This window comes from Camellia sinensis, chromosome 11 (assembly GCF_055761805.1).
Source record: "Camellia sinensis isolate YWXY chromosome 11, ASM5576180v1, whole genome shotgun sequence".
Classification (NCBI taxonomy): Eukaryota; Viridiplantae; Streptophyta; class Magnoliopsida; order Ericales; family Theaceae; genus Camellia; species Camellia sinensis.
Genome location: NC_138971.1, coordinates 140,952,570 through 140,977,567, shown reverse-complemented (window position 1 = coordinate 140,977,567; position 24,998 = coordinate 140,952,570). Strand labels below are relative to the sequence as shown.

General features: G+C 34.5%; 2 protein-coding genes and 1 pseudogene across 4 annotated transcripts; 1 reads left to right on the top strand and 2 right to left on the bottom strand.

Moving 5' to 3' along the window:
• Positions 1 to 9,206: 9,206 nt before the first annotated feature.
• LOC145802676 (uncharacterized) lies at positions 9,207 to 10,782 on the bottom strand. Its single transcript, XM_082895443.1, has 4 exons — positions 10,499 to 10,782; positions 10,299 to 10,411; positions 9,895 to 9,993; positions 9,207 to 9,505 (listed from the first exon to the last, which is right to left on the bottom strand). Exons 1-4 carry the CDS (start codon positions 10,780 to 10,782, stop codon positions 9,207 to 9,209), a joined length of 795 nt encoding a protein of 264 aa, XP_082751569.1.
• A 5,530-nt stretch (positions 10,783 to 16,312) lies between these two features.
• Positions 16,313 to 19,514, top strand: LOC114320923 (acyl-CoA-binding protein). Of its 2 annotated transcripts, none has more exons than XM_028268024.2 (4): positions 16,313 to 16,836; positions 18,571 to 18,688; positions 18,805 to 18,867; positions 19,183 to 19,514. In XM_028268024.2, exons 1-4 carry the CDS (start codon positions 16,825 to 16,827, stop codon positions 19,260 to 19,262), a joined length of 273 nt encoding a protein of 90 aa, XP_028123825.1. In that variant the 5' UTR covers positions 16,313 to 16,824; the 3' UTR covers positions 19,263 to 19,514. The 2 variants fall into 2 exon arrangements, with proteins under 2 accessions (XP_028123825.1, XP_028123826.1); XM_028268025.2 differs by having other exon boundaries at positions 16,660 to 16,836; positions 18,805 to 18,901.
• A 955-nt stretch (positions 19,515 to 20,469) lies between these two features.
• Positions 20,470 to 24,701, bottom strand: LOC114320924 (uncharacterized; annotated as a pseudogene). The gene is made up of 4 exons (XR_014344688.1): positions 23,769 to 24,701; positions 23,009 to 23,064; positions 22,718 to 22,913; positions 20,470 to 21,002 (listed from the first exon to the last, which is right to left on the bottom strand). The product of XR_014344688.1 is annotated as an uncharacterized LOC114320924 (transcript).
• Between the last annotated feature and the right edge of the window lie 297 nt (positions 24,702 to 24,998).

Sequence of the window (24,998 nt, the reverse complement as noted above, 5' to 3'; positions counted from 1 at the left end):
CTAGCCGCTATTTCTGCTCAACCGGCCTTGATAGAAGAAATTAAAGAGAAACAACAACAGGATGGCTTCTTGAAAAAGATCATCGAAGAAAGAGAGTCTAAGCCGAGACCGGGCTTCAAATTTGAGAACAATGTACTGAAATTTCAAGAAAGACTGTGTGTGTCGAATGACACTGAACTGAAAAGAAGAGTCCTGCAAGAGGGCCACAATTCAAAATGGTCTATCCACCCGAGGAATACGAAAATGTACCAAGATCTGAAACAGAATTTCTGGTTGTCAGGAATGAAGAAAGAAATTGCCGACTTTGTGTCCAAATGTCTTCATTGCCAACAAATCAAAGCTGAACATCAACGACCTGCCGGATTATTGCAACCCCTACCCATACCAGAGTGGAAATGGGAGCATATCACGATGGATTTTATCGTTGGGTTACCTCGCTCCAAAAAAGGTATGGATTCAATTTGGGTTATTGTTGATAGACTAACCAAATCTGCTCACTTCTTACCTGCCAAGACAACCTATAATGCAGACAAATTGGCTGTTATCTATATTGATGAAATTGTGAGACTGCATGGAGTGCCTGTGTCTATTGTTTCTAACAGGGATTCGAAGTTTACATCGAGGTTTTGGCAAAGTCTACAGACTGCATTGGGTACTGAATTGAGGCTGAGTAGTGCCTATCATCCTCAGACAAATGGACAGTCAAAAAGGACCATCCAAACTCTGGAGGATTTACTGAGAATGTGTGTCCTTGATTTTCAGGGAAACTGGGAAAGCCATTTACCTTTGGCTGAATTCGCCTACAACAACAGCTACCATTCGAGTATTGGTATGGCGCCTTTCGAGGCATTGTATGGCAGAAAATGTAGATCTCCGATTTGCTGGGCAGAAGTTGGAGATGGGCCTTTGCTTGGGCCCGAGATTGTGTATGAAACAACTGAGAAAGTGAAACTGATACAACAGAGATTGAAAACTGCATAGAGCCGTCAGAAAAGTTATGCGGATGTCAGAAGACGGGACAGAGAGTATGAAGTGGGTGATTACGTTTTTGTGAAAGTGACACCAATGAAGGGCCATACTCGTTTTGGAGTCAAAGGCAAGTTAGCGCCAAGATACGTCGGACCGTATGAGATTATTGAGAAAATTAATCCGGTGGCGTATCAAGTTGCGCTCCCTCCTGAAATGGAGCACATGCATAATGTTTTCCACATTTCGATGTTAAGAGATTATCTCCGGGATCCCTTCCATGTAATTGAGCCTACTTGGGTAGTGTTGAGTGATGACTACACTTACGAGGAATGGCCTATACAGATTGTAAACACACGGATCAAGAAGTTGAGAAACAAAGAGATCCCATTGGTGAAAGTCGACTGGCAGAACCATGGTGGCATGTATGCCACTTGGGAAAGGAAAGATGACATGGCTAAAAGATATCCTGAACTGTTTCCACTGAACCCTGTTTTCTTCCAGAATGAAGGTAACTCGAGTTTAGAGGACTAAACTCTTTAGAAGGAGGGGAGACTGTAACAACCCTCATACTGTTTACCGATTAATGACTGATTGATTACCGATAAACATCGATTACCGTTAAACTGAACTGATTATGACTGATAATTGGACTGGTTAAAGTACTGAACTGACTGACTGAAAAACTGGAACTGAATTGACTGAGTGTGTATGTTAATTTGTATTCTATCTGTTTGATTGATTATTTGATCTGTTCGTGTTTTACGTTTAAACTGCAAATTGAAGGCCTTATCGGTGGCCGAACTGGGAATTGGTTGGTGTTCTATGATCCTTAGAATTAATGTGATTTTATGGTATAATTACCTGAAAACTGTTAGGTATGATTAAATTAGATTAAATATTGATCAATCGCATAGTTTGATTTATTTACCATTTTGCCACATGAGTGGCCCACTCAATACATATACTTGAGCCTCATTATACACCTAGATCAACCATTTCCTCGGCCCTTTTCCTTATACTAGCCGACCAAGGGAGGTTATAGGAGAGAATTGAGTTCATTTTGTTAGATTGGCTTGAATTGCTTGGAATTGAAGTGTAAATTGTCAAATTAGACTTCTAAACCTTGAATACAAGACTAAGGTAGGACATTCATCTCTTGTTGTTGTCCTAGAATTAATTCTTGCATGTTTCATGCTTCAATTGTAGGGTTAAGTCTTGTTTTAGTTCATACATGTTGATATAGAGCATAATTCATGCATGCATGTTTGAATTGATGAGTTTTGAGTTGAATTCATGGTAAAATGATACATGCATGTCCATAATTTTGTAATGGTCCATGTTTTCAACTTGTTTTTAGATCAATTGGCTCCTTAGAGCATCAAATTGAGCTTTGAAGTTGTTTAAAATTCATGCATGTTTGCATGTTCATATTGTTCATGAAATTGGTTTAAAATTGGGTTTGAATTAAACACCCTTGGGCTTTGATTTCTCAAATTGAGTTTTGAATCATGTTATTCCATATGTTTACAAGTGTTTTTCCAGAAATTAGCCCAAGAGGATCGGTTTTGATGCTTTTGAACTTGAGTTGGAGCTTGGAGGTGCAATCTGGGATTTCCAGATTTTGCACTCCTGTTCAAGCGGAGATAGAGACGCTCGAGCGTGGAATTCGAGCATCCAGTATCTCTGCACTATTTTACAGTCCGCTCGAGCGGAGTCATGTGTTTCAAGCTCGAGCGGGCGTCGAGCGGAGATTTCACCCATCCAGTACTTTTACAGTACGCTCGAGCGGGAAAGTTGACGCTCGAGCGTGTACCTTTGTTGCATGTCCGCTCGAGCGGGGAAACCTGTGCTCGAGCGGGACTCTGTTTTTTCTGAAACTGCTTTTTGAGTGCATCTTTGCATCCTCATCTCATTCTAGGCATTCTTAGACCTAGTTTAAGACATCTTGTTGAGGATATAGATGCAGAACACACCAAGGCAAATTAGGGATTAAGTTATGATATTTCCCAATTGTGTAGCTTAGTGTGTGTTCAATCTGTTAACTGTGTAGGGTTGGCGACTGAGGAGACACGCTCTAGCATACTGTAGCCCAAACTCTGTGAGTAACAATTGTGTAAAGATATGTTCAACTGAGAATGTTTTCTGACTGTTTAACGAAACTGTTTTCTGCAGTAATTATTGTTAATTGTTCGAATGTTTGTCCTATATTCTGAAATATATTGTGGCATCCTTAGCAACTGTTGTATACTGTTACTGCTACTGTTACAGAGATCTCTGTCGGTTCCCTCGTGGAACCACTACTGTTTACTGACTGATGGCCATCATTACTATTTGGTCTTTAAGACCTACTGTTTACTGCTATGCTAATGGATGTACCACATATGACTGAATAACTGTTCTGACTGAAAGACTGAAGTATTGTTTAATGAACTGATTTCATTACTGTAAGGACATTTCATTCCTAACCTCTTTACGCATTATGTTATTCACTGGGCTTTAGCTCACTATTTATATATATATATGTAGGTGCTCAGCCACCAGATCGGAGCTAGGAGCGTGGGTTAGACTCCAGTCTTGTCGAGCCAGCCTTTGTGCCTCACTGCGAGGTTCCGAGTTGCCATGCTATGGCTTTGGGGTGTTTTGTTTTTCCCCGTCTGTCTCCACACTGTTTGGATTACTGTATAGACTGTCAGCTACTAACTGTACTGTTATCAAGGGATTAAGTCCCTGTACTGTGTGACTGTAAATTTTGTATAGACTGTACTGTTTGCATGTATGAATGCATGAAAAATCTTTTTGGCATACAGACTGTCACAGCTCAATGGACATTATTCATTTACTGTATTGGCTTCCGCCGGGCCCTGAACTCTGTTTTACTGTACTACTGTTAAGCAGGCCTTCGGTAATCTCGGATTACTGGCCGGTTACGGTGCTAAACCCATAGGGCCGGGTTTGGGTCGTGACATGATGCCAGCTTGGCAGCAAAGTGTGGTGCAACAAAAGAATGAGTTGAACCAGAGTCAATGAGAACATGAGCTAAATGACCACAGACAGAAAGTGTACGTGACACAACATTTTCAGTAACTTCTGATTTTCCAGGTACCAAGGCAAAAGCCCTTCCTTGGTGTTTTTGGTCCTTCCTCCAGATCCTGCAGGTTTTCTGACTGGTCCAGAGGGGCCGGCAGTAGGATTGGTAAGCTTTGGACAATCCCTTAGCAAGTGGCCAACTTGATCGCATTTAAAGTATGCTCTCTGTGTCTCGATGGCATTGTTCTCAATGAGCCTTCCCACAAGTAGGACAAGGTGGACTAGTGCCACCTCGAGAGTTAGTAGAACTTTGATTGCCTGAACTGGTTGTGCTCGTATTTACCCTCTTGGGAGGCACAACTTTTATCTTCTGTTGTCTTTTTCCCAAAATCACTTCTTTTGGCTTGATTCCCTAGAGCGCGAGGCTTTAATTTTTTTTTCCACAATGTATACTCGATCTACCACTTCTGCATAGGTTGGAAGTTTCAAAACCTCAAGCCTATCTTTGATTTCAGCATCTAATCCTGCTTCTAATTTCCTTGCTTTTCGAGCTTCGGTAGGGATGACATATGTCATAAATCAAAAGAGTTGTGTGAAATTGCTCTTGTATTCGGCCACCGTCATGATTCCTTGCTTTAGATGTATGAATTCCGACGCTTTTTGTTCCTGCAACAAATTTGGAAAGTATTTTTTATAAAATACTTCCAAGAATATTACCCAAGTCACGATTTATTCTTTCTCCAAAGTGGGAAGCCACCACTCTTGTGCATTATCTTTGAAAGTGAAAGTGGCGAAAGTTACCTTCTATCTTTTGGTGTAAGGTAAGGTGCAAAAAATCTTTTCCATGCCTTTAACCCAAGCGTCTGCTACCATTGGATCTGGACCGCTGGTAAATGTGGTGGATTTCAGATCCTGGAATTGTTTTATAGTAATCTACTTTTCTCGACGTTCTGGCATCCCATTGTTGATGTTGGTCTGCAAGGCTCGCAAAAATCTAGTAACCGCTCTTTCCATGATTCTTGCCATTGATTCAGTGCTACTGACTGACAACTCGTTTCCGTTACCATTATCGGCCATTCTACAAAGTAATAAATGAGACATTACATTCACATCGTATCATATATAACATAGTATATGTATAAAATATCAATTCCACTATTTTTACAAATATAATATTACATCATTGTCCCAAAAGTCAAAAATTATGTTAGTGTCTCATCCGTTTGGTACAAAAAATAAGGATCAGAACTCATCGTGGTTAGCTTACAAAAGAATTTTCTTCTGCAAAATCTACAGTGGTAGGTCAAACAACCACAGGAAATAGTGTTGCATAAAAAACTCAATCTCCCATCCTAACTGTACCACACCAAAATAAACCCACATTGCTTGGACTGTGTAAATAGAGATGGACTGTATGTATCTCCAAAATGCGCGATCAACGATCTAGCCGGGTGTCTCGATGTATGATAAGTCATTGCTAAAATCAACATTTTGAATATTAATAATTTCCAAAGGGTTAGGGATATTGGTGAAGATGTAGTCCTCGGGGTATACATTTCCCCTTTTTTTCGCAAAATCTGGAGGTAAAGGGCCAATGATGTAGTGAAGGCGGTCATATTCTGGGGCAAGGCTGAGGACGTGGGTGGGTCTGAGATATCATCCGCGCATGTAGACACGGCTCTGCCTCCACGATAAGTGTGCTACATTAGTAGGATCGGCCTGTATATATATTGGCCGACCCATTAATTGGACAAGGCCTGGATATAGACTCCTAACTATATTTTTCGAGTCTCCTCATCCTTCCGGTGAGGCAGGGGCGTGGTGTTCTGCTAAGACGTCCTCCACATTTATAGCTCCGAGCTTCTCCCAGAATACCTCATTAAGGTTTAACTCAGACATTCTTACATCACCAGAATCATCCATAGTACAAACGTGAGATTCATACAAGGACTAACATGGAAGGTAAAAGATTTATTTATTTTATTTTATTATTTCTAATCTGACTTTGATACCACCTTTGTCACGATCCAACCCTAGGGCATAGGGCTGGAATCGCAACTTACTAATTCGAATTGCACAAATTAAGTGGCATAAGCAGAAACAAAATAAGAGTAAGAAAAGAATTAAATGGAAAATTAACTTCATTAATTACCCTCCTATGGAAATTAAAAAAAAATACATCCATTGGGCTTTTATTATTTTATTATGCGTGACAAAAAGTTAGGTAAAAGAAAGGAAAAAAGAAAAAAAAAACAAATGTAACAGGTTGGCATCTAGTTTCTGTGTAGATCCCACTATACGAGGTTATAGTTCTTCTTTACATCTCATCACCTGAAACAGGAACAGTTATAAGCACACAACAGAGTGAGAAATATTATGCCAAGAGTATAGGGGACACAAAATAACCATAGATAGTTATTTAAGCTAAACCATTAACATAACTTAATTTGAATAAATCAATTATTTAAGTGACAGAAACTGAAATATAGAAATTATATAAATAAATTACCATAACTACGGTACATAACAAAATAGAACAGAGGTCACTAGAGTAACAGTCAGAACAGAGGTGAATGGCTATTTAAGTCTCCCAAAGCATGGGACTCCCGTGGTAGTACTTATAAAAAAAAAAAACATTTATATAGACATTGCCAAATAATTTTTAAATGTTAAACAATCATATCCATGTGTTTCAATTTTAGCAAATGGAGTTCAGAAAAATAATTAACATACTTGAAATCTAAATATAAGTTATAGAACATAACTTGTATAAAATAAATTATGGTAACTTAAAACATGCGTAAAATATGTTATGGTAACTCAAGGTATAACATAACTCACCTTAAAATTAATACCTCACTTTTTCTTTCCACTATCAAGAACCTTTTTTACTTTCAGTATTTTCTTTCCCTTTCTTTGTTTGCCTTAGCTCTAATATCTCCTCACTATTTACAGGGAGGCAAACCGTGAGTCCCAAACCACAACCTATATACGTGGCTCTTCCAAATTTTCTTCCTCAATCCAAGCTTATCCAACAATGAGTCACTACACCTATGCATGCCTAATCCTAGGCTACATGTCACTTGCTTTGGTTTGTTTGTTTATTTGTTTTTGTTTTTGTTTTTTTAATTCTAATTTGGCTCAATTCTAATTATATACCATTTTTTTTTGATAATATATAATCCCTAATTAAATTTCATTTTATCTCATACAACCATAACAGTTAATATTTTATTTTACTCTTACGGAATATTTAATTAAACATTTAGGGTGTCACAGAGTTCGAATCCTCTGTCGTGTTTGTCTGCAGTGGCTGTTGCGGTACCCCCAAAACGACGTCGTTTTGGGGAAAATTTCTCAAAAAAAAAAAAAAAAATGAAAAAACAAAACAGAGGCAGGAGGAGTGCAGTGAGAAAAATGAAGGAAGATGCATCATTAAAAGATTATTAGAAGGAAAAGGCAACCAAATTGATACCTGTGCAACTCGATCACACTCATAATCAACTAGATTCAATGGAAAATTATTTCATTTGGTTTGAGATTTAATTAGATATTTGGGTGTTTATGTGATTTGAGATTGCAGATTTGCAAATTTGAGATTGCATCATCTATATTGAATCTATATTTGAGATGATTGCAGGTTTGTAATCTTGTATTAATTGGATGATTTATATCTTGACCTAGTTTATCAATTTTCTTTTTGGTTTTGAATCTGGGTTTATTTTGTGGTGAGTGGGATTTAGTAGTTTTTAGACAGAGAAAGGAGGAGGAGAAAGAAGAAGAGGTGGTGGGTTCGGTAGTTTTTATAGATAGGAAGGAAGAAGGAGAATGAGAGATTGTGGCAGTTGCTGTTTATGGAACTTTCACAACAAACTAGGGGTGCAACTCGGGCGAGCTCAACTCGGGCGAGCTCAACCCGAGCAACCCGAGCCCAGCCCGAGCTTTTTAGGGCTTGGGCAACTATATCTTGTAATCTGGACGGGTTTGGGCAGATTTTTGATGCCCGAATTGCAATTCGGGCCGGGCTTGGGCAGAACCAATGGCCAACTCGAGCAACCCGAACCCGAATTGAATTTAATATATTATATAAATTATATAATATATAGTATATAATAAATATATATATATATATATATAATTTAATAAATTATATAATATATATAAATTAAGTAAAAGAGTTAGTCTTAATTTTTATTTTTTATTTTTTATTTTTTTTTGGTTAGTCTTCTATTAAGTAAAAGAGTTAGTCTTAATTTTATTTTTATTTTTTTTTTGTTAGTCTTCTACCATTAGATTAGCATCTTTTATGTCTACCCTTAGATCTACCTACAAGTTTCTGGACTTGGGCAATTCGGGCTAACCTGAGTTCAAAATACAAAGCTTGGGCCGGGCTTGGGCAGCAATGCTCGGGTTCATGGTCGGGCTTGGGCGGGCTTGGGCATTGCCAAATACAATTCGGGTCGGGCTTGGGCAGACCCCTAATCCGACCGAACCCGCCCGAGTTGCACCCCTACAACAAACCCACAAAACCTTCAAAACAAACTCCTTCAACCCAACAACTCAACCTTAGAAGACCTCCATTGTTGCCCTCTGGAAGAGACTACAATCAGGGACGGACACAGGATTTTAATATCCCGCACTTGGGGCGCCGGGGGGGGGGGGTGTGTATATGTAATCAAAAAAATTTGTTATGAGCATGTGATATACAATATCAATTTCTATCCAAATTTCACAAAAATATACAATTAGATGTTTCCATTCATTGTATATAATTATAAAATATTATCAAAATACAATTGGATATGTTTTAGTAAATCCATATTAATTTTCAAAAAAGTAACTATTTGCTCTACATGTCTACTTAGGCATCTAAAGTTGTGCTCGACATTCTTTCATAATATAAAAAGCATTTATGATGGAATCTACATCAAAATCTCAAGCAATGTCTTTCTCAACATATGTTAACAAGTAGATTGAAAGAAAATCATCCTCCATCCTGTTGCGTAATTTAGTCTTTATAATTTTCATGCCAAAAATGCACGTTCTGTTGTCACCGTAGAATCTGGTAAAGTTAGAACAAGACGAATTAATCTATCGAGAGGATAAATTGTTGACTTCCTTGTTTTTACCGACATTTGGCAGAAGTCAGAAATTGTCAACAACTGCTAAAACTCAGGATGTTTAAGGATGTCGATCTTGTAGTTTTGCAATTAGAATTTCAAATGTATTTTTTCTTGCTCTGTAAAGTCATTAGGACAAAATTGATTTGCAAGTTTGCATATATCTTCAATTTTGAATGAACTGTAATCATCCCTAGGATCTAAAGCAGAGCTAAGAATAAGCAACTCCATCACATCTTCTTTGAATCTGTTATTCAATTCTTGCAATTGAGAATCACATATAAGTGTAAAAATACCAACCCGACAATGATGCTCAATAGTAATGTGATCTCTTTGGTGACAAGCACGACCTCTATCAGATGTGTAACGAGCACTCATATTAGGAATATCTATGTCATATTTTCCACAAAATAGTTGAACATTCTTCAACAAAGGAATCTATCCATCTTCTCTATATTTCTGAACAAGTGCTTTTGTAGTTGACACTAGATGCATTGCATTCAATATATCTTGGGATTTATGTTGCAAAGCTTGGCAAAGACCATTAGTAGTCCCCATAATATCTCTCATAAGGTGTAAGATAAACACAAAGTCAAAAGATGTAATCTTATCATAAACTATATCTACATCTGCACGTTGAGTAGCGGTGGCTCCATCATTGATGACATTACTTAAGATTGAACAAGTTGCACTAAACATATTTGTCAAATTGGAAATAGATCTCAAGTGACAACCCCATTAGCCCGTTTCAATGTCCCAACTTGATTTTTGCATTTACCAGTTTTAACTTCATTAATGGCAAGTTTTGCTACAATTTCTTCAGCTTGAGCAACTTTCAACTGATCATGCCTTTTACAAGAAGAGCCACATAGATTAACTGTGAGAGCCAGATAAGAAAAAAATTAGGCAACTGGTATAACCTCTCTTGCTGTCACTACCAATGCTAATTGGAGTCGATGAGCAAAACAATGAACATAATATGCAAAATGACAGTCATGAAGAAATAAGGCCTGCAACCCAGTCCACTCTCCACGCATATTACTTGCACCATCATACCCTTGACCACGAATATTTTGTACACTGAGATTATGATGAGATAGGACAATACATATTTCTTCTTTCAAAGTTGCTGATGTTGTATCCGATACATGAACTATGTCAAAAAAAGCTCCTTTATAAAACCATCTTTATCAACAAATCTTAGAACAATGGCCATTTGCTCCCTCTTTGATTCATCTCGAGCTTCATCCACTATAATGCAAAATTTTGCTTCATCAATCTCCTCACGAATGAATCTTTGTATTTTGTCAAAGAAAATACTAAGAATCTCTTTTTGAATTTGATGCGAGTACTATGAAGCATTTTGAGGAGCTTTGTGTAACACAACATCAGCCACATCCGTATTATAAGATATCGAAAGCTTTATCAATTCAATAACATTCCCTCGATTATTAGAATCATGACTTTCATCACGACCTCTAAATGCACAAGATTGAAATGTAAGCCATTTGACAACATCTATTATAGTCTTCAACTGCAAACGATTTTTGGCAACTTGTTGAAAAGTTTGTTTCTCAACTATCTTCTCAATGTGTTGCGATTGATTTGTTAAATCATGGTAAGATTTAACAGTAATTTTGTGCGACGAATTAGGACCCTTTCCCATATGAGTTAAGAAAGCACAATTTTTCCCACTATTGACTTTCTTCCATGAAGAAAATCCATCAGAAATGAAAGCGCTAGAAATAGTGCATCCATTTGGTTTTGTAAAAGGTTAGCAAAGAAGACAAAGGCACAATGTTTGGTTGGAGAATATTCTAGCCAATCTGAAAATAACTTGTACCAAGAAACTAGAAAATGACGCTCATTCTTCTCTTCAAAAGGTTGGTTGTCAGGTTGGTATGGTCCAAATTTGATGTAAGCTCGTCGAATCTCATCACGTTAAGATATCAAATAATCCCAAATTTGTGGTCATAGTCCTGGATCCCATACCAAAGAAGATGTATCAACTTCTTTGGATTCTATTCTAGGCACTTTACAATGATGTTGTTCAGGAATTGAAGCTTCAACATTATCAGTAGAAGGTTTTGTAGTTGCATTAACTTCTATATCTTGAGAGCCTCTTAGAATCAATTTTTTTGTTCACCATGATTCACTTAACATTCAACTCAATTTGATTTAAGAACCTGAAAATTATTAAATAATTTTTGTTACTCACTAGGTAAGAAGCACACTAACAATATAATCTAATCTAATAAAGGACATATCATTTTCAATGGGTAAATAATAAAAAAATTAACATAACAAGCAACAGGTCAATAGAAATATAATATAAGAGTTTAAATAATTGACTGAGAATTACACAAATAGTTCCATTATCAGCATTACCAAGTTCATAGTCCAATTTTTTTTCCCCCAAATAATAAACCCTAACTCTTCAAGAGAGAGAAAGAGAGAGGAATTTTTATTTTTTTTGAAGTCTTACATTATACTCGCCACGTTGTCATCATACCCGCCGCACTGTCACATTTGAGAAAAGTACACTAAAGAGTTTTTAATTTTTTTTTAGAGTGTTATATCATACCCGCCACACGTTGTCACGTTTGAGAAAAGTACATTAATGAGATTTTTTTTTGAAGTGTTACATCATACCCGCCACGTTGTCGCATTTGAAAAAAGTACGCTAAGGAGTTTTTAATTTTTTTGGAGTATCACATCATACCCGCCACGTTGTCACGTTTGAGAAAAGTACAGTAAATAGTTTTTATTTTTTTTGAAATGTCACATCATACCTGCCACGTTGTCACATTTGGAAAAGTATACTAAGGAGTTTTTATTATTTTTTTTTGAGTAAAAGTTTTGAAGTGTCACATCATATCCGCCACGTTATCACATTTAGGAAAAATACATTAAGGAGTTTTTTTTTTTTTTTTGGATTATCACATCGTTAGAGTGTCACATCCATACTTGTAACATTGAAGTATCACATCATACTTATCACATTAATAAAATGGTATAGTTGTCTACCAAAATACTACCAAAATAAAAAATATGACCATACGGAAAGAAACTCTCCACTAATAGGACTTAACAAATCAATAGAAAAGACTTGGGTCTAATTGGAGTACTTGTTTGTGAGATGAGATTTATTGGTAAATATTCCAATATTTCAATTATCAGATCAATTTAACTTTTGTAATGAATAATATATATGGGGAGTCATACAAAATAATTATCGAACTGGGATTTGTGATAGGTCCTATGGACCCTTCAAAACCTAACCTGAAAAGAAAGGAATTGGGAAGGCTGCTGCGCATCCCGCGCAGCAACATCTGTTGTGTGGCCAAATAGGCTCATTTTGGGGCCTATTTTGATAATCTGAACCGTTTACATTTTAGAATACATCAAGAGAACATGCCTGCAAAAAATCAAGTTAATCGGATATCGTTTACCTATTCATCTACTAACATTTATATTTATTTTAATATTTTAAGTCACAATTATTATTTATTTTTGTAGATACAAATGTGAATGGATAAATAAGTAAACGATATCTGATTAGCTTGATTTTTTGCAGACATATTTTACTTTATGTATTCTAAAATATGAACGGTTCGAATTATCAAAATGGGCCTCGAAATGGGCCCATTTGGCCGCATAACAGATGCTGTTGCGCATCCCGCGCAGCAGCATCTCCAACTCCGAAAAGAAAAAGTTTCAATAATTCATTTTTTTTAATAAAATTTTCATTAAATCCTATTAACATCTGTTAATAAGACTAATAATGTGTTAATAAGGCCTCGTTTGGAAACATGCTAATTTAGTAACTTTTTGGCTAATTGGCTAAAAAGGTAGGTAAAAAAAACTTGTATGTTTGGGATGACTTTTTGACTAATTACGAAAAGCTGTACAAAAAGTAGAGAGAAGCCGTAATTGTTGACTTTTTGGTATGACTAATTGGCTAATTGGCTAATTTAGTAATTTTTTGGCTAATTGGCTAAAAAGGTAGCATCCCAAACGAGGCCTAAGACTCAATGAAAATTTGTAGAAAATGTAGGATTTATTGAAAATTTTCCTATTCATTCTTGGGACAATAAGTGATATTCATTTTAAACCCCTAAACATCATAAATTTTCAATCAAATCCCCTATGTAACATTCCCCAAAACATCAAACACAAGATAATTCCCCAATCTCAAATTTCTTAGGAAAATGATTTTTGTTTCTCGAAACATTTGCCACTAATATCTTCACTTTCTTTGTTCTTATATATTTGACAATGATAAGTCTTTATTCAAGGGATTTAGTATGACTCCCCGTGGTTGGTTTTTGCTGCTTTCGGCCTAGCACAAACAACGTTGTGCTGTTGTTGTTCTTGTGGACCTTGCTTAGAGCGTTATTTGAGTCATTGGGTTAATCAAGTAGATTATTTTTATAAAAAATTAATTTGATTGAATATTGATAGTTATCAATTTAAATTACATTTGTCTTGGAAAAAAATGGATAGTTGGCCTTGTCTAAAAAAATTACCATCTATTTTTTTAAGACAAATATTTTTTGAATATACAATTATTAATACCCGATCAAATTAATATTTTTATAAAAATAACTTACTTGATAAACCATACAAACCTAATTACTCATTGACGTGAGGCTCGAGATGGGGCTTACAAAGCCAACAACACGGTACTATTGGGCTAGGCCAACAACAACAAAACCAATCCCTGAATCCACGAACACTATTTTATGAGAGGTCTGCTAATAATAAGTTATATAAAATATCAAAATATTTGTATACATTTTAAAATTTTTAACACACTTTTTATATATTTGTCTACAAAAATGGTCCGTAGTCCGAAAAACTGAGGCTCGAATGGCTCGAATGGTACGGAAAATATTATCTTACCGGTAAGAGAATAAAAAAAAATCTTAAAACGACGTCGTTTTGAGATTTCGAACCATTCGAGCCTTTGATTTTTCGAGCTCCGTAGCGGTGTTGATTTGTCTAATACTAACAAAAACTCTAAGAAATAAAGACTGCTTTTAATATTTTCCTTTTATGAATTTCATTTATGTATAGTCCATATAAACAAAACAATCTCATTGATATTTAGTAACTATTAACTTTTTTATTAGTAATGTTAAGAATAGTAATATTAATAAACATATTACCTAAATTTAGACAGCCACGGGAGATACTCGTATAATTTTTTTTTTTTTTTTCCATTTTTGTTATATTTTATATATGTTTGATTTTGTATTTAATTTTTTTCTAAAAGAAATTTTAAATAAATGAAAAATTACAAATCCATAAAGTGTTAGAAATAATTATAAATTTTTTGAAAACTTTATACGTTTAATTATTAATATTAATAAAAAAAATTTACAAAAAAACTTTGGGGCCCATAGCAGCTGGCAGTTTTTTTTTTGTTTGGTTGGAACATGTAGCAGCTGGCAGTTGAGCTAATTCAATTAATCTGAGTCCAGATCCCCTCCTTGAGCCCCTCCTTAATTCCCTCATTGCAGGGGCCTTCGGGTCTACTTTGAGACCCAGTTTTGATAATCCGAACCGTTCATATTTTTAGATTTATTCAGTATATTATACCTGTAAAAAATCAAGTTGATCGGATATCAGAAAGTATGCGTTCAGAAAATTGGGACTACAAACTATTTTTTAATAAACAATTTTCCGAACACATACTTTATGATATTCGATCAATTTGATTTTTTACAGGTATGATATACTGAATAAATCTAAAAATATTAACGGTTCGGATTATCAAAACTGGGCCTCAAAGTGGACCCGAAAGCCCCTGCAAGGAGGGAATTAAGGAGGGGACTAAGGGGAGGATCCCAATTCAATTAATCTACCGTTCACCTACGAGCCACTTGTAGGTTATCAAACGAATATGCTAAACCATGTATTAGAAAATTTATTGGGTGGTACTGGGGCATGGGTACGTACGTGTTAAATTGGGTGTTATTGGTTAAGGCAATGAAAGTCATCAATTTGTTTGGTTCTAATTTTCTGAATTTAATTTTTTGAAAATTGAGTCTTTTTTTCTTTAGTAAATTTTTTTAATATTTTAAATAATTTTTTTTTTTTAGATACACTTAACCTAGATGTATCTAAAAACTAAAATATTTATAAAAAAATATTTTAAAAAATCAATAAATACAAAAGAATACAAAAATGTATTGATTTTTTATATTTCTTTTTTAATATTTTTGGTATTTAGTTAATTTTTCAAAGACTTTTTCACAAATATTATATTTTATAATTGTATTTATATTAAGTGTATTTAAAAAATAAAAAAATTATTTAAAATATTAAAAAAATTCACTAAAAATAAGAAATAAGAAAAATAAAAAATTTAATTTTCAAAAAATTAGAATCAAGCAAAGTGACTTTTTCAATAATGCTAAATATAAATGTCTCATAAGAGATAGAGTTGGACTTGGACTTATGAAATAGTTGTGTCCTATTATATATTTGATCCCATGTTGACTTGGACTTACTAAGGGGCTATTTGGGATCTCCCAAATAAACGACCTCTTTTTATTGGATTTTTTATTTATATAATTTTAATGACTTTTTTTTTAAACATAAATTATGTCAATTTTTTATTTTTTTTTCATCTTGTGTAGAGCAATCTAAAAAATAAAAAAATTCTGGAATTTTTTTTAAAAAAATTGAAAAGCCAAAATAAGTAAAAAAAAAAAAAAAAAATTCTATTTTGACATATTCTTTTGTCTTTCATGAATTTTTTTTAAAAAAAAAAATTTCTATTCACCTCATTGAATAGAATCTAGAATCATAAATTTTTCTTGAAAAATGTAAAAATAAAAGTTACCAAAAACGAAAATAAATTAGTAAAAAAGTTACTAAATAAACAAATTCCAAACATTCACAGGACACAAATATCTCACGAAAAAAAAGTTATTTAGTGGTTCGGAAGCACAACCACATGATGTCCCAAAATATTCTAATTAGTTAAAAAAATAAGACTCATAATTTTTTATTTTATGATTAGAGAACAATAAAAATATAATACATGATAATTAATAAGAAGTACAAAGCACTGAATAATTATTCCTCACAAAGAGTGAGTCTCATACCTGAGGACACATTTATGTCTCGCCTCATTTTATGTTTGGCCATCTGTCTACATATACGGTACATTGTTAAATTTTAACAGATAAGTTTTGAGGTGGCAAATTATGGGCGGAGACTAAGGGTATGTTTGGTTTGACTTTGTAGAATGATTTTGAAAATTTTTTTTTAAAAATTTTGTTTGATTTGTAATTTTTTTTAAATAATTTTTAAAATCACTTTTTATCTCTTACACATCAATTAATCACTTTTTCTCTTACAGATATCTACTTAATTACAACAAAATATTAAATTATTCTAAACTCCCAAACTCCAAAACTACTTTCAAAATACACAATTAAACAAACTAAAAAAATTTCTAAACACCCTTCCCAAAACAATTTTAAAAAATTTTTACTCTCTCAAAACCAAACCAAACCAAACACACCTTAAATAATTTTTCAACCTAAGGATCCTGTGCGTTACTCAGATTTTAAAATCTCTACTCACTCTCTCTCTCTCTCTGTCTCTCAATCTATGACTATAAATACGTTTCCACACACAACATTGTTACACGCCTCACAGTAGTATCGAGCGAGCGAAGCAGATTTGGAGTATGGGTTTGAAGGTTAGTTTACTATAATACTCTCTCTTACGTGATCGAATCAAATTGTTCAATTCTAGGCTCTTCGTATCTTCATTTTTAACTGTTCTATATCACTCCTCTTTACTCGATTTTGATTAATTTCTGTGTTTCTGTTTCTTTTCTTTTGAATGTCGTATTCTGGATTTGCATGCTTTATGCTTGGAGTTGGAATTGAATGGCCCCATATTTTTTTTTTCTGTTTTTTTGTTAGATTTTGTTCATTGTAGTGGAAATTAGTCCAGATCTAAGTGATTGTTCTGGTTCTGATCCAAATAGTTTTATTATCTAATTAGAAAAAAAAAGGTTCTTTTTTCGTTTTTCTTTTCGATTTAACCGTTTGGATTGAGTGATTTGGGGAGAAAAGCAAAGAAATGGATTTTTTTTTTTTATAAGCCAAAAGAGATGGAAATTTCTTGGCCCTAATCACTTGTTTGGATTGATTACTAAAGAGTGGAGAAATGGGGCAAAAAGGGAAGAAATGGAAAACAATTTTCTCTCAAATTTTTGAATATCATCACAAGTAGAGAGATTTTGAGAGAAAATAGGCTGTGTTTGGTAGAACTTTCCAAACATGATTACACACCCCGGTTTGAGTGCTCTGTTTGTTTATAATTTTCAAAAATTGATTTCATATCCATTTTGGAAAACACATCTATCCGGTCTTCCTCTGTGACGTCGTCCGGCCGGTTGACAGGCTAGTTGACCGGAATAGGAATAGTGTTTGTGTTTGTGTTTTTTTTAATATTTTAAATAAAAAATATTTTTGAAATTGATTTTTTTTTTTTTATGAGCTTTGAATAGAATTTTGGGTTGTGTGTTTGGTTATAAGTTGTAAGTTTTTTAATCAAATATCATATGTCACATCACTAAATTCAAAACTCTTTTCAAAACTCATAACCAAATAAATTTTACACACTCAAATCATAATTCCAAAACTCACAAATTCAAAACACAACTCTATTATCAAATCATAATTCTAAAATTCTACCAAACTCTACCTATAATTTTCTTATGGTTTCCCAAACGGAGTGTTTTTGGGTTTTCATAGATCCGTTCTTAGTTTGGTCAATAATTCTAATTCATTGTAGATCTTCTCTTGATTAGAGAGAGAGAGAGAGAGAGAGAGAGAGAGAGAGAGAGAGAGAGAGAGAGAGAGATGCATATGCATATTATGTACATGGATATTTTAGTGGACATAGGCAATTTAAGTTTTTTTTGATCTATCAGTTTTTCCTTGAATTCTTAACTCATTGAAGGGGCAATCAACTTTGTTGCTAGTTTATCATATAGATTTATAATCTTTACTCATGGGTAGAGAGAGACTTCGTTTTTATGTTTATATTGTGTTCTTGGCATGCTTTTCCTTAATGGTTTTGATGTTGCACACCAAACCACGGCTAAAGTCCCACAAATTCTTGACATTATGTCAAGCCATTTCCTTTGGCATCTTACACGATAAACCTGCTGATTGGAACTAATTTTAGCATATATCTAAGGAATGCCAACACCCTTTCGTAATTATAAATGAACATTTTCTTGGTGTGGTTGGCCTTCTCAACTTTTTTTTTGGTCCCTAGATCTTTGGATCTCTTTCTAAGTATCTATATCTTCGTAATACATTAAAAAATGCTCCGCTTATGAGAGCGGTATGAATTTCAACTCCTACAATTTTTTCAGATAACTAACATTTATATCAAACATTTTTGGGCCCTGCAGGAGGAATTTGAGGAGTATGCTGAGAAAGCTAAGACCCTGCCCGAGAGTACTACCAATGAAAGCAAGCTTATTCTGTATGGATTGTACAAGCAAGCCACTGTCGGACCAGTGAACACTAGTTAGTATTTTGCTCCTGTTAAATATGTTTCCTATAATGTAAAACAGTTTGATTTAGTTGCTTATTTTTTTTTATTGTAATTCAATCTTAAATTGCTTGCTACATCTGATCTATAGGCCGTCCTGGTATGTTCAACATGAGGGACAGGGCAAAGTGGGATGCATGGAAGGCTGTTGAAGGTATTGGGTTGAGATATTCAGCTATGGAACAAAAGTTACGTTTGGTTGTGTTCTTGTATTCTGTTTTTATTTTCCTGAAAATACGAAAAGCTTGTTTGGCAAGTTATATGAAAACCAACTTTTTGGGATGTTTTCAAATCTTCAAATTCTGTTTTTCCACAACAACGAAAACACTCGAACATTCCATTGTTTTTGTTTCTGAAAACACAAAAAATGAAAATAAAGAACATGAAAACACAATATGATCAAACATTGGTCTTTTGTGTGCTTGAGTTTATTTGGCTCCTCACTATAATTTCAACCCGTGCGTGGCAGGAAAATCCAAGGATGAAGCAATGAGTGATTATATCACCAAGGTGAAACAGTTGTTGGAAGAAGCTACTGCCTCTGCTTGATTTCAAGAACTTGCTGTGTTTCTTCTTGACAACTTTGGTTCGTGGAAAAAAAAAAAAAAAAAAAGAATTGATGGAAGATAATAATAATGAACATTGTAGTTTTATCTACTAGTACTGTATCCTTTATGAATTCTGTGTGCGTGGATCAGGTATATTAGGGTTTAGTGGACATGGATCATAGCTATTCCTGAGTCATGTGGGCAAATTCTGGAACAATTCTTAATATAGACTTTTGGAACATCTTTTGTCTTCCTTCTGTGTCTCTGTCTGCTTGATTGAAATGATGAAATGCTCTAGCTTGTACTCCTCTTTTTCACTTTGTTTTTATTTATTTATTTTTTCTTTTAAGTGGTCAAGTATGCAACTAAAATCCATGATTTTAGAACTCACAAGCTGATTCTTTTGGAATGCCGTTTGATTGCACAATTTCTTTCTAGAAATATTTCACAGAACCGGGTTCGTTTGGTTTGTATTTCTGAAAAATTTTTGGGAAATTTTTTCTACAAATAAGTTTTTAAAAAGTAATCAAACCAAACAAATTTTCCCAAAAAAAATTCTCAAAACTTGTAAACCAAACAAGTTTTCCAAACAAATCTCTCTCTCACACGCATCAAATCAATTACTTTTTCCAAAACTCTCTCTCAAAATAATTTTCCAAAACATCTTTTGAAAAAAACCAACCCAAACAACTTTTCGTACTTTTTATCTCTAAAACACATCTCTCAAACACAAACCAAACATACCATAATGTCACACTAAAATTTCTCTAAGGGTGTAAAAAGACCCAAATACCCAAATCCTATAAGAGAAGAGTGGCATTTATATTTTGATGCGGCATTAATGGTATCCATAAATTACTCTGAAATATGTATGGCCAAAAGTACTGATATCAATTACAAGCCCTAAGCTTCAGGACTAAGTTCTCTTAGGGTTTATTTTACTTATTTAATAGTGTTTATACAGAGATACGTATGTGTATCGATTAAGTGCTAAAACAAGAAACTATTTGAAAAAACTTTATTAGAAAGTGATGAAATAAAGACATTCATGGAATTGCAAATAACCATGGCCAAGTTCGGGTGCTACTATATAAAGTGTACAGATAAATTTCTCTCAGCCAATAAGCCAGATTTCCACCAAATCATACCATGTTGGATCAGTGAGCTCCATGTGGGGGCCGCTAATTCAATCATTTGACTCGGTGATATACACATCTTTTTCCATACGAAATTTATTTAGAACAGAACATTTACACGAGTTCTTCATTGATGTCTCTATTCTACAACATTTTTTTTTCCCTTCTAAGCTCCAGTTGTGTTAGTAATTCGCTAAAAAAGGAATACATATATTTGCTAGATCAGGATTCATAGTTGAGTCATGATTTCTCTATTGAACAGAAGGATATCTGGATATATAATATTCCCTTACTCGAGAGGCGCCATCTCTAGCTAGAATCCCTTCAAGATCTCCAATGATTCTAGCCAACCATATCTCCAAGTTCCTCTGGATTTCTTTGAAGTTGTTTTTAATTGAGTCCAAGCACTGCTGTGTAGTCAGTTTGGTGTGACCTTCAAGCTCATCCCCAAAATCGCTCTTTCCCGTCTCAGTTTTCAATGCCATCAGCTTTTGTCCAGTTTCAGATGCATGCTGCTGGAGACGAAATGCTTCAAGCAAAAACTCTGTTTGCCTTTGTGCTCAAAACTCCGAGCTCAGTGTGGGTTCACATGGATCACTTGTTTGCTATATCAAGCAAGACAAACATTGTCACTAACATTCGTCATTATAAACCAATATTACTAAAATAGACAGGTCACAATGCCCATGACAGTGAGACAGAAACTAAAGCACCACGAATTATGTCAACTTGATGATTGTACGAGTGAAACAGAGGAACCTTAGTTGCACGAAGCGGGGGCGGAGGCTGGACCGGGAGCAGGAGCGGGGGAGCGTGATCCGATAGAAGTTTCTTCGGTTGGGAGCGCCTCAAGGAGCGCTTATATATATATATATATGTATATTATGCATATATAAACAAAATTAATTCAAAAATTTTGGACTGGCTTTATTTAAATATATTAAATTTGATGACTTACATTGCTACACAAAAATGTAATAGAATCCCATTAGAAAATTCATCACTAATACAAAATATCATTAATTCTTAATCATCTAATCAAATGAAAAGACTTGACAATATATAACTTTATTTATTATATGTAAAATTAAAAAATATATATTATTTATTTATTTTTAAATTTTATTTATTTACTTTAATATCAAATTTTATTTACAAATAATTTTTTTCTTACAAAATTTTTTTTTTATTTTATGTATGTTTAAGTTGAGAAAATAAGAATATTCAAAAAAATAGAAAAAAAAGAAAAAGAGGAAAGGAAAAAAAAAGGGTTTTTTTTCGTTAATATATATATATATATATAAAATAAGGAATTAGGGACATCAAACGAATAGAACAGAGGAGAGAGAGAGAGGAGAGAGAGAGAGAGACGATTGCTCAGAAAGAAGAGAGAGAGACCATCGCGCAGAGTCGATGAGTTCAACACAAGCGAGAGACAAAGTCGAAAGCGAAAGAGAGACGATCGCGCAGACTCATGGATAGAGATGAACAGAAGAAGACGAAAAATAAAGAACGAAGAAGAATAACAGATTAGGGCTTCAATAGGTTCTTCTTCACCCTTTCTCTTCTATTTCTCTCTCTCTCTCTCTCTCTCTATATATATATATATATTCAATTAGTTAGGGTTTTTATCTCTCTGTATTCGAGTTAGGATTTCTCGCTGCGTATTCAGCATGGTTGGGTGTATCTCTCTGTTTTGCTTTTCTTTTCCACCAACGATCCCATCTTAGACTGGATCGCGTTTCTCTCTCTGCAGAAACGCGATTCTTACATGTTTCTTTTTAAGAAACGCGGAATCGCGCTTCTTACGAAGATTCGTCACCTGGTTGCACGAATCCTGCAACTACAGTTCAAACTTCAATTAATATACCCATCCCAACCTCAATCCCAGAATTTTCACCCTGGTCTTCCATCAACCGACCATGAATTATGTCTACTGGATAAACAGCCAAGGGTTGTGCAAATTAGACAACTTACATTTTCAAATATTTGATCCTAACACATTTTGTGGATTAATGTAGTTTCTGGGATCATTGAAGAATTGCTAACATCTAACTTCTATTTCAAATAAATTTTCTACTAGAGAAGTTATTTAGTGCTCATGGAGCAAGGTTCTTTCTTAAAATTATGGGTGTTAACCGGCCTACTTTGACAGCCTGTCACATCACATATTATAGCTACTGTCGCATTTGACAAAAAAGTTTTATGTTGTGATATAGTGAAGTAAAATGATAAGGTTCCTAAACTACTTGAGGATGAAATACATTATATAAAAGCATAAAGCTGCAAAAAAAGAGGCTGTTAACTTGTTATGCATTACCACTCTTTTGCATAGATCATCAATCTTCCGTGAAAGAGCTTGATATCTCTTTGCTTTTTTTCTCACCTGTTATGGTGGTACCTTTGATTGATCACCTTTACCAATTCTTTCCAATTTCATCAGTTCATGCTCAAGTAACTCTAGTTTAGAGGAGACACCTGTTGACTCACCATCCACCTTCCATGGGGACTCCCTTCTGAAACAACAAACATTTGTTGCTGTTTAATTAGTTACAGTATGTCGACATTATATGATTTCGTAAAGATTTTTAAGAAGACTGTTAGAATTTACCTCGATACAAAATGCTTCAAATGGCACAATGATTCAACAGATTCATACTGTACATCCTGCAACACACACACACACCAAAAAAAAAAAAAAGAACACGGGCAATCAACATACATGGGAAACCCACTAAAGTGCTCTTTAGCAATCTGGATGTCCCTTTGAAAGTGCCAAAATTAAACAATCCACCAAGTTGGTAATCTAAAATGAAGAAAAGGGTCAGGGAAAAGGTTAACGGTGCCTAGCAAGCAAATTTGAATGTAAAAAGTAAATCATCATTACCATTCAATTCATCACTCTTTACTTGATGAAACAGTATTTTTTTTTTTTTTTTAAACAATTATGTCAGAGAAACTATAGAATGATTTCTAATAGGTGGAAATTGAGTTCAGAGGCCAACAGGTTCACATGCTTCACACCAACTCATCCTCTTCCAAAAGGACAAGTTCTAGTAGAAGAGCCATATGGCAATTTGGCAAATATGGAACATAGATATGCCTTCAGCAAGTGCAAAAGACACCATGTTTTATACCTCAAAAAGAAAAAAAAAAAAAAAAAGACAGAAACAAAAGACAAACTGAAAAAAAAAGAAAAAAGGAAAGGGGTCATCCGCACACAGGTAGATGAGTCCATGAAAGACATAGACATCACAAATTAACTCGATAGTGATTTTGTGACATCACTTTACTGGAGTTCAGACGATTAGCTATCAAGTAAATCGATTTTCTGTACCAAAATTGAGGAATCCAATGTTGGGTGCTCTCACCAACATGCAATTCGGGTTTCAGTGGTGATGGAAGTGGAAGATGGTAGACCATTATCTTCCAACTTTTTCCTACGTAGTTTGTCATTACAAGAACTTAATTTAAATAGAAAAATGGTGGGCTTCTATAATACCAATTACAGTTGGATGAAAGAGATGCACGAAGAAGATCCAGTCAAATGCTGAAGTGCAGTGGTAAATAACAAGAAACACTGAATTGAAGAGTTGTTTATAAATTCAAACAGAGCTAGAAAACAAAATCCTGAGTGGGCACCAAAAAGATCAATTTATCACCAAGTTATCGATAAGTGAACGAGGACAAAATGGCTAACAAGAGAAAAGACAAAGGATCGGACAAATTGCAAGCTACTGTACCCACTCCATTACAAAGATAATTAATAGGGGACTTGGGTATATAATATTAACAAACAATTCAATTTGTACTTTGCCGCCAATTAACCCTCCTTCATTGATTTTCAAAAATTATGATCCTAAGCAATGGACATTCAAACTTTCCATAAAAGAGACATTCTTGCAACATGTCAATAGCATATCAACAAGAAATTGATCTGCTAAAAAGATGAATAAAATGAACTTACGTCCTAAAGAAGAGAGAATTATTATCAAGTGAGTCGTATCAATCGTCAACTATTCATATCATTCTATTATAAAAAAAAAAAAAAAAAAAAACACATTGCTCTGGCTCGAGAATCAATCACCCATTTGATTGTTTCTCAGGAAACAAATGTAAGAATTTGATAGCATTCAAACTCGGAAATTCAAAAGCCATATGATATTATAAGACATAACCCATTTTTTCTTACCTTTCTTTCTGTTTTCTTTTCTTGGCAACCAAACAGATCAAATTTATCCATCAACGTGCAACTTCCACCAATAATTCAGGCAATCAAAAGGAAAAAAAAAGAAAAAGAAGAAAGAGAAGAGTGTGAAGATCATCAAACCTGCAAGAGTTTTGAAGCAGAATTCAAAAACTCAGAACTAAACCCATTGCCCCGTCCATACAGATCACCCATTTCATCTCTCTCTCCAAAAAACACTTCTCCAAAACCCTAACCTCCCCAAACCTCGCTGACTCCGAACTGTTAATGTAAAATGTAAATTGTAAAATGTAAACTACCACCCACCTACCACCTCCACTACCACTCACTCCACCTACCACCTCCACTACCACCCACTCCACCTACCACCTCCACTACCACCTTCACCTACTCC